General features: G+C 50.6%; 1 protein-coding gene across 4 annotated transcripts in view; it reads left to right on the top strand.

The window, feature by feature from the left end:
• The first annotated feature begins 908 nt into the window (after nt 1-908).
• BCL11B (BCL11 transcription factor B) overlaps nt 909-9,765 on the top strand; it is a 103,212-nt gene continuing 94,355 nt past the window's right edge. For 2 of the 4 annotated variants that reach the window (XM_034938101.3, XM_034938099.3), the window contains exon 1: nt 909-2,214. In XM_034938101.3, coding sequence (XP_034793992.1) covers nt 2,157-2,214 — 58 coding nt within the window. In that variant the 5' untranslated portion in view covers nt 909-2,156. The remainder of the gene's footprint in view (nt 2,215-9,765) is intronic. The other 2 variants (XM_034938103.3, XM_034938102.3) reach the window with 1 other exon arrangement.

Below are 9,765 nucleotides of genomic sequence, written 5' to 3'. Positions count from 1 at the left end.
CTTGTCCCCGGGCCACGGAGAGGCCCCACCACTCCTCTTGTCCTCGCCGGTTGGAGATCAAACGGCTGACAAGGCAGCTGCGTCCTTCCCAGTCTGACAGGCATTTCCAAGTCTTACCCTGGGCCGAGGAGCGCGGGGGGCGGGGTGTGACTTCCAGGTTGCTGTGATTGTCAGGGGCGCCTCCTGGAGTCACCCACCCGAGTATCTGCGGAGATTTGGCCACACCTACTCCTGGGCTGGCAAGTCCAAGTCCCTCTCCCACGTGGAGCGCCCCGGTCCCTTTACCCTCTCGCTTGCCATAGACCCAGTTTAGGAGGTGGGGTCGTGTTTGACCCCAGGAGTTAATCGGGGTAAGGTGAGGGGAGGGGACAAAGATTTGAGTGAAAATCCTTTTCCAAGTGGGACTCAAACAAGGTCTCAAACACGTCTCACCCCCTCACGTGCTCTTGATTCTGTTGTCTTAGTGTCGTTTATTTTGTCATCCTCACCCTCCCAGAGTCTGTAATACCAGGATTTATATGGAGACACTTTTTGGAAGTTGAACTCCAACATCTACTCCCCTCCCCTCGCCTCCCGCGACCATAAAACAAAAGTAAAAACTGCCAAGCGACTTTTCCAGGGAAACGAAGCGATTCCTACTGTCCCCCCAACTCCCATGTCGACCCCAACCCTTTTCCACAGTCCACGCCCCCACCCCCAAAGTCCAAGTCCGAAAGAGCTTTTGGGTGGGTGGAGACTTGCATTGATTCAATTTAGTTCACTCACACAGCACCCCGCCCCCCTTCTCAGGGGGTCCTGCTCCCAGGAGGGAGGAGATATAAGGACGATTTTTCTTTTATTTTAAAATAAGCTGCCCAGTGGCCCCCCCCAACCCCCTCCCGCTGTTGCGCAGCCGGGGCTCGGGGGAGATGAGCGCACAAAAACGCGGTTTGCACGTGTGTCCGGCTTGGGCTGCGGGTGTGCGCAACTGGCGACTGTGTGTGTGTGTGTGAGTGTGCGCGCGCGCGCGAGTGTGTCTCTGTGTGTGCTTTCTTGTTCTCTTACAGGGTACAATGTTAAAAAGCCACCGCTAGTCGCCCCCAGTGCTCCGACTCTCTGGGTCTTTTTGTCTCTAGTGCAGATTAAACGTCACGTCCGCACTTGAACTTGAATTTTATCCCATTGTACAGAGGCAGCCCCAGCCATAGAGAGACCGAGAGCTCCCAGAGAACCCGGACTCCGCCATCTTCACGTTGCAATCTATAGCTCCCAGTCTGCGCCCGCACCGACCCAGGCGCACTGGGCGAGCCGCCCCTCCGCCCCGCTCCCCCCGGGCCCGCGGCGCCAGGGGAGCGCTGGGGAGCGCTCGCGGGGACTCGGCAGCCCCTCCGGCCGGCGCCAGCCTGCCAGGTGAACTGGGAAGGAGCCTCTCCTGGTGTCCCCCCAGAGCCTCGGAAGGGTCAGTCTCCGAGAAAAAACAAAAACAAAAACAAAAACAGGCAGCCCGCAGAAAACCCAGAAACAACCGAACCGGGGCAGTTTTACATTGCTTTGGGTTTTTTGAGGGGGCGGGGTGAGGGGGTACGAGACAAGTCCCCAAGTTTTCTTTGCTTTTTTTTTCCTTTGCTTTTTCTTCTTTTATTTTTTTATTTGTTTGCATTTTTTCCCCCTCCTGGTAGAAGTGCGCTTTCCACCTACCAGACCCTGAAAGAAAGTGTCAGGAGCCGGTGCAAAATCCAGTTTAAGTTCAAGAAGACATTTGCAAGTGCAAGAGGCCAAGCAGTTTGAAGAAGTGTAAGAGATTTTTTTTCCTTCGAAAGAATATATTTTTAAAGAAACCAGCCAGTCCGCGGAAAGCAACAGCAGTTTTTTTTTTTTTTTTGCCTCTTTTTCTTATTTTAGATCGAGAGGTTTTTCTTGCTTTTCTTCCTTTTTTTTTCTTTTTGCAAACAAAACAAAAAACAACATAGAAGAAAGAGCAAAATAAAGAAGAAGAAGAGGAGGAAGAGAGGGCAAGAGAGGAAGGGGAAAAAAAACACCAACCCGGGCAGAGGAGGAGGTGCGGCGGCGGCGGCGGCGGCAGCGGCGCGGCGGCAGCGGCGGCGGCTCGGACCCCCTCCCCCGGCTCCCCCCATCAGTGCAGCTCTCCGGGCGATGCCAGAATAGATGCCGGGGCAATGTCCCGCCGCAAACAGGGCAACCCGCAGCACTTGTCCCAGAGGGAGCTCATCACCCGTAAGTGTCTGCGGAGTGCGCGCGAGGGGCCGGAGATGGGGCTCCGGGCGTCTGGGGCTGGGGACACCGAGCCCGGAACAGCCGAGCCGGGCCAGGCGCCGGGGCCGCCCGCTGGCTGGCAGAGTCTACGGCGTCGGCCTGGAGCATGGCGGGGGGCGGGGGCCATAGGAAAGTTTCTTTGCAGCCCGGGGAGTTGGGGCGCCGAGCAGCCGGACGCGCCTCGGGCTCGGGGGCCTGCGGAGCCGGCTCCGGGCCGGGGAGGGGGCATGCAGGCTGGAGGAGTGTGTGTGTGTGCGCGCCGAGCCCGGCTGGACGCTCGCCCCTCCGAGCCGCGTGTGTGGCGGCGGCGGCGCTGGTGGCGGGGTTTGGAGAGGAGGGGGAGGGGGCTGGGGGAGCGGAGGGGGAGGGGGAGCCGGGAAGTGGGGAAAAGTTGGCGAGCGCGTGGGTCCGCGCTGACGGCGCGGGCGGAGGAGAGCGGGGTGCGTTCCGGCTGGGGGAGCCGTAGGGCCAGGGGCGGCCGCCGGCTCCGGGTCCCCGGTCCCTGCGACCGGCCCAGCAGGGTGCCGGCCGCGCCAGTCCTAGGATTCCGCAGCCGCCTTTCTCTCCCCTCCTCCTGCTATTTGCAAAATAATCCAGCTGCGCGGCTGTTTGCCGGGCTCAAGCCCCCCTCCCCACCCCCCACTTCCCCACCTCCGTCTGTCTCCTGGGATGATCTTGTCTTCTTTCCCCCACTTCAAAAAAGGTGGGGGGATTGGGGTTGGTGAAAAATCCCCGCCACGAGGAAAAAAAAAAAGGTTGTCAGGAGTGGGAAGAGAGTGGTGCGCTTGTAAAATAGTAAAAGAAAAAATAAAAAAGAAAAAAAGGAGACCCATCAATCTCGTATCCATCTTTCTATCTCAGTATCTTTCATCTTTCCTATCTAAATAAACAAGGCAGGTCGCAGTGGAAATCCACCGGCTGAAATCGTGTAGATTTCAAGCATGTGGCTGGGCGGGCAAAGTCAGGCAGCGGGGCAAGACAAGCAGCAGCTTCCACCGTCCCTGTTGGGTTTATTTAGCAGAGGGGAAAAGCGAGCGCGAGCGGGCCAGGTACGGTGTTTGCAAGGGAGCCCGCCCCGGGTCCCCGCACACTTGCACCGGGAAGGTGGCTTTGCGGCGCTCCCCGCCCGCCGCAGCCCGCGGGGCGGCTTCTTCGCTGCGCGCGAACATTTCCCCGCCGTTCTTTCTCTCGCGGTGCCTGGGTCGCCGTTCCTTTTTTTTTTTTTACTGCAATAGAAATAAAACATCCTCTGGGTGCCATCGAGACCGCGGGCAGGTTATATGCTTGCAATCCGCCGCGCACCTCGCCGGGCTGGGGCCGGGCTGCCCGCGCGGAGCTAGAGAGGGCTGCGCGCCCAGCCACCGCAGAGGACTGGCTGCCGGGCGGCCGAGAGCCGAATATTTATGTTATATTTTAAAAAATTTAAATAAATAAATAAATATATAAAGGGGTTCTCCCCTCCCCTGAAAACCCAGCATAGGAGCCATCTGCTCGGAGCAATTGCTGTTGCCATCTCTCCTTTGTTACAGCAGATACATTAGTAAGAATTTGTGGATTTATTATGATTTTTTTTTGGGGGGGGAATAGAAATTAAAGTGGGATTCGCCTTGGGAGAGGGATGCCTCTTTGGAGGAAGGGAAGAGGACTTCTCTTTTATTTTTCGCCATTGTAACACCAAAGAAGACTCGCCGGCTGCGTTTAAAACAAAATGTTTTGCAGCTAGATTTGAGCTTGGTTTGATCAAGGTCTTTTTTGCCAGTTGACATTTCGATCCTTTACCAAGCCACAGCAATCGCTTATTCTACACCCTTCCCCCTTTAGATGGGGTGGTTGTTAAAACGTCTATACTTGCAGAGGCTTAATTTCTCCAGGAGGCAATTTGCCCCACGTAGCCTCTGTATAATTGCAAGGGTTGTTTTTGAGGAGGGGGAATTGGGGGGGTCGGGGAAGGGGGAGTGGATGGGGGTGCACTGCCAAGCTGGCAGCAGCGGCGAGCCAGGAGTGGTTGCAGTTGTGTGTAAGGGGAAGAAGCAGGTAGGTTCGCTTTGCTTTGGCTCTCCTTCTCCTGGCATTCCTGGGACATCAGGCGAGAGCCCTGGCCAGAGGACTGGTGGCAGCTGGGCATGGGGGTGAGGGGTGCCTGGTGCAGCACTTTCCCATCCTTCATTTGTTCCCTGTCTCGCTCAGCCCTGCTCAGAGCCGCGCTGGGGAAAGCCAGCTGACACTGGAGCAGTGGCAGGGAGGGAAAAAGAGAGAGGCAAAGGAGAAGAGAGGTGGAGAGAAAAAGGGGAAGGAGACCAGAGGGCAAAGGAAAGCCAGCCTGCCTTTGAGGGGCACACGGAGCCCAGGCTATGTGTACAGGTTTAAGCTAGGAGAGTGGTCCAACCAGTTTTCAGACAAGGCTATTTATTATCCAAAAGCAGCTGGCTTTTCGTCTGTCCTGTGTCACCCGGGAGGGAGGTGGGAGAGCAAGCAGGGGAAAGGCAGGAATGGGGTGCACTTTAGCCTCTCTGGCCTCTGGAAGTGCCTCTCCACAAATGATGCAGGAGCCGTGGACTCAGGGTGCTTTGGAGCCCTGGCTGGCAAAGCGGGTGCTGTCGCATCCTCTACTTGGGATTCACATTTTAGATTTTAAATGCAAAAGATATCCCTTAAAACATGGTGCATCTTTATCAGTTGGGTGGCAGCTCCTGGGCCTGTGGGGCAGCAACCTCAGGTCCTTCAGGGATGATGCAACTGCAAATAACTGATGGCCTGGGAAACAAGAGGGCACACAAATAGCACGCATGGTCTTTGTGGGTGGGTGGCGGGGGGGGAGGGGAGAGGGGGGAGGGAGCGTCTGAGAAGGGCTCCATAATGAGCTAGTTAAATTTACAGACAGGGCCAGGGACAAGAGGAGTGAGGTAAAAAAGAGTGAGAGACAGCTGGTGATGGAAACCTGGGCTTCTGGTTTGCTTCAAAATGTTTGACCCAGATGGATATGGCTTTTAAAAGCAGAGGACAGACACAGCTATTAATAAAAAAACAAACACAAAACAACACAGTGGCAATCGTGCCGAGGGGAGGTTAAGGGGGATCGGCTGACCACGCAGAGGAAAGGGCCAGAGCCCGCTGTGCCAGACAGGGCCAGGGTGAAGGGAAGAGTACTTAAATCCAAGAAGGAGCTTGATGCTTTCTGAAGAGACCAAGGAAAATAAGATGTCCACGGTAAACTGCGTAACCCCAGTCAAGGTGATTTTCTCAATAACCCACCAACAGGTGTCCTAGGAAGATTAGTAATTTTCCATATGAATTCACGATTTTGTAAAACAACTAGAGACCCAAGCAAGATTCAATGCAAAAGTTAGGCTAACTGTGTTAATTCCATGGTTACCTTTTAAATTAGGTTTTGCTGTAGCTGTGTGTTGTGAAGGCAGCGGTGCTCACAATTATCTTAACTCCCCAGGGTAGAGTATATCTCCAGTGGTCCACATGTCTTTCAAAATTGGGCCTCCGATAAATTTCATAAGACATAGCCCTCTTTTTTTTTTTTTTTTGGTTAGTTGGTGGGGGGGGGGTGAAGTTCCTCTCCCTTCTGCACAGAAGGGAACCCCATATCATTAGAAGTGTGATATAAGTCAGCTGCTCTGATTCAATGGGAGAATAAAAACGTGTTCACCAAAGGTGTTATGCCAGGCTGATTTTATTCATTTGTAATTCACACCTGAGAGAAAACAGCCGTGAGCATATTTTAACAACCCCTAATATTTTTAAAGGGTCTTTTTTCCCTACCTGAATGATATGATGTACATATGCATATTTCTTTTCTTTTCTTTTCTTTTTTTTGATGGGGAGGTTGCTATCTGCCTGTGCTTGGCCTTGGCGATTTTTTTTCTGGCCTTTGAAATATTTCATAACAGAAAACTAGTCATTTCTGAAGTGCTGGGGTGAATGCAGTTGCTTTTGTGAAGCCGGCCTTAGAGACATCGAGGCTGGGTTAGCTGGTTGGGTGTGTTGTGTCAGTGACCAGTGTGGAGGGCTAAATGGGTCCTACTCAACCCAAGGGAAGGCCAACTTTGGGTGCATTTGAGAATAATTAGAATTATGTCTCAGGTGAGACGGAAGCACAGAAAACAGTCGTTTACAGATACCAGTTTCTAGCGCCTTCTCAGAGTGGAGTTCTTGGCACTGTCTTATAGCTTAGAACACGGCTTGCACCAGCCTTCACTTATCCCCTTTTCATCTCCTATCTCGATTGCTTTGCATTCTCTGTTGCTTGTTGTGATAAAATACTTTCCAAAATAAACTTTCAGTTGAATTGGCTTTTGGTTGATGGCAAGCTGAAACGCCGAGCCGCGCCTAGCGCCACTTGGCAGCTAGGGGGAGCTCGGTGCCCGTGTCATGGCTTGGCGCCTCCGCTACAAGGGGCTAGGAACGGGCTTCCATCAGCAGCGGCGGCAGTTTACGTTGCTGCAAAATATCTTAAGTGTGAAGTTGTAATATTGATTTTCCAGCAGAGATTCGTGCAGGACAAAATGAGAATATAAGTTTGAGAAATCTATTTTCAAGCTATCGCCATTGATTTACAAGCCCTCACTTGGCAGATGGGGGCATTTTCTTTTTCTTTGATTTTCTTTCTTTCTTTTTTAACAATTAAAATTGTGAGTTTTGAATGGGTGTGTTTTCTCTGATTCGTCCGTGGTCTTGACGTTCTGAAAATTCTGCTGCGTTATTAAGGCGCTGGTGATCGGGCTGGGGAGGTCTGGGGAAGGCGTACTGTTCATTTCTGTCTTGCATGTCACAGACCCAGGGAACAGTCGAGAGTTGCTGCTTTTGGGAGTCGTGTACCTAAAACAGCTTGATGAATGGAAATCCTTTTAGCTCAAATTTTATGACACTTGGATTCTCAATTCCATTTATTAGGTAATGTTCCCACTGAACTAAGGGAAATAGCACCGTTCCCCAAAGATTTAAAATGCCGACTCAAATAACATGTAAAACTTTGTTTGGAAAGAGTATGTGATTGCTAGAGCCAGTGTTGATCACATCTTTCACCCCAAACAGTTGTCCTTTATGGATGGCTTTTAATGAGAGGATTTCTCCCCTAAACATGTAATCTAGTGATGGGGAATATATGTGCTTTTGATCATAGGATTTCTAGATTTATAATGTCTTCTTTCCCAAGTTGAAGAAATCTGCAGACTGCACCCTGAGTCTTATGCTAGAGTTCAATATATGAGCAGAAGAGGTTACCCTGCGACAGGAAAGAGTGCTTTATTCTAACCTGAAAGAGAAATAAATTAGGTCAGACAAAAGCCTAGCGCTGTCGTCAGCTGGAGAAAGAGCCTTCACTCTCCAGTACAGAGGGCCAGCAATTTATCTGATGATTTCTCTACTTCATTTAATGTTTGAATCGAGCCAGTTGTAAGCATGTAGTGGCAGCGAGCTCACTGGACCACTCAGAGATGAAGAGGCACGGTGACCTCGAAGTCTTGGGCCGGACGGTGGTCTCTGAGCTGCAGAAAACCGTTAAAAATCAGTTTAGCAATCTCCAATCCTTTGCCTTAGAACTGAGGGGAGTTTCACAAGCTGTAACTAAACACAGATCATAGATAAGACAATGCAGGAAAAAATATATGGGGGAGGGAATGGGAGGGGGTCAGGTTCTTGTCCGTTGGAGACTCTCCTTCATCTCCCATGGCTTAAGGATGGACCTTCTGGCTGCCTGGTTAGGCCTCACCTTTAGCTGAAACTCTCCAAAGACTTTGGCCTCTAGGTTAATGTTGGCTTCACATCTGGGGAGGACAAGGAGAAAGTAAATGGTCTTTGGGGACTGTACCCTGCACCACATGGTTGAGTTATTGATACCGGCTGAGCATCTTTCTCTGAAGACGGTGTTAGCTGTAGATACACTTTTGTATTTATTAATGGGGAAGGGTACAGAAGACACTAGGAATGAATGTCTGTGTCATCCAGCTGCCGTGAGTATGCTTTGTCACTTTGCGGCACTCTTTTGACTCAGGCCATTTGGCCTGAGGTCCTGTGTGCTCTGTCCTGTCCCTACTCCCTGATCCCACTCAGCTTCCTTCCGGTCCCAGGGAGCCAAATGTCAGGGAGATGTGCTCAGGCTCGGTCCCCCTGTTTCTCCATCCCTCCCCAAGAAACGCCGTGTGCTGACTGCCTCCCATGAGCAAGTATGTTTCCCAGGGCGTGGGTAAAAAGTGCCGAGAGCAGGCTATTTGGAGATGCGTGGAAAGAGAAGGACACATTTCTTGCGTCTTCTGCACAAGCCAGTGAGGAGGGTGAGCAGAGCAGCCTCGTTTTTTACTGGCAAAAGTGACACTAGATGGAGGCTTGATGAATGGTGCCACATTCACGGGATGTTGGTCCAGCATTTTGACATATGCTAGTCTTTTGTGCAGTTGATGAAAATCAAGAAATTCATTCTTTTTTCTTTTTCTTATGGCAGCTGATACTTTGCTTGGGTGTTGAATAGCCAGCCTGAGCTATTTTACTGTAATGAAATCCCAGACCACACAAAATTAAGTCACTTCAAAGTAAAAAAAGAAAAAAAAATCCTCTCTTTTACATAACTTCTTTTTTATGGCCCCCTTCCACTTATTTTATTGAAATACAAATAAATACATTTGTGAAATGTTCTAATGAGTTTTCTACTAAAACAACACGCAGAAATGACTCAAGAAAAGTTGAGTGCCAATATTATTGTGATTAACATGTGCCTCAGAAATGGATGCACTGCTAAGAATTAAAAAAAAGGGGGGGGGCGGTGTCATGTTTAAATTCCTACCTTGGAAAAGAGATGTCGAAAGCACTCCTGCCCTTGCTATTTGCTGTTGGCCTCAGATAATCCAAACTCCTCCAGCTAAAGCCTTGAGGTCCAGTGTCCTGTGTGGAAGCCCTTCTTTTCTTCCGCACCTTTGAAAAAAGCATAATGTTAAATAAAAACAAATCTCTTCATTTGCCCACAAAGAGTGCTTTTTTATCACATCGTTAGGAGCCCGTTGTGGCTCTGAAGATTGAAGGCATTTGCAGTTTTATAGAACCTGCTAAATGTGTTGAGAAGGATTGCTATTGTGGTAAATCTTTTCCTTTTCTTTTTCTTTAAAGCGCCTATTTTATTTGTCAAGACTTTTATTTGTAACCTTTTAGTAATGGCTGAGACCTGTGAATATACCTGAGTATGTTTTCCTTATTCACTTGTTCTTTTTTCTGCTCTTGTGCTGGGGAGACCCAGACTCCTGGGCTCAGTTTTTGGGGTTCTGGAGAGGTGTGTGCATTGTTCTTTTTTCTGTTGTTGTGCTGGGGAGACCTAGACTCCTGGGCTCAGTTTTTGGGGTTCTGGAGAGGTGTGTGCAGTGGGGGAGAGAAGGCGGTTGGACTCCATAGAGCAACTGAGGATATTTTTCAGGGAGCTGCTTAAGCATCCTAAAATTAGGCTGGAGTCCTGCAAACAATCTGTACACAGGGAGGCCCTCCCCAAACATTCGACTTTCCCGCCTGGAGTCTGTAGAC

The sequence above is a fragment of the Pan paniscus genome, chromosome 15 (assembly GCF_029289425.2).
Source record: "Pan paniscus chromosome 15, NHGRI_mPanPan1-v2.0_pri, whole genome shotgun sequence".
Classification (NCBI taxonomy): Eukaryota; Metazoa; Chordata; class Mammalia; order Primates; family Hominidae; genus Pan; species Pan paniscus.
This window is presented reverse-complemented; position numbering and strand designations above follow the sequence as displayed.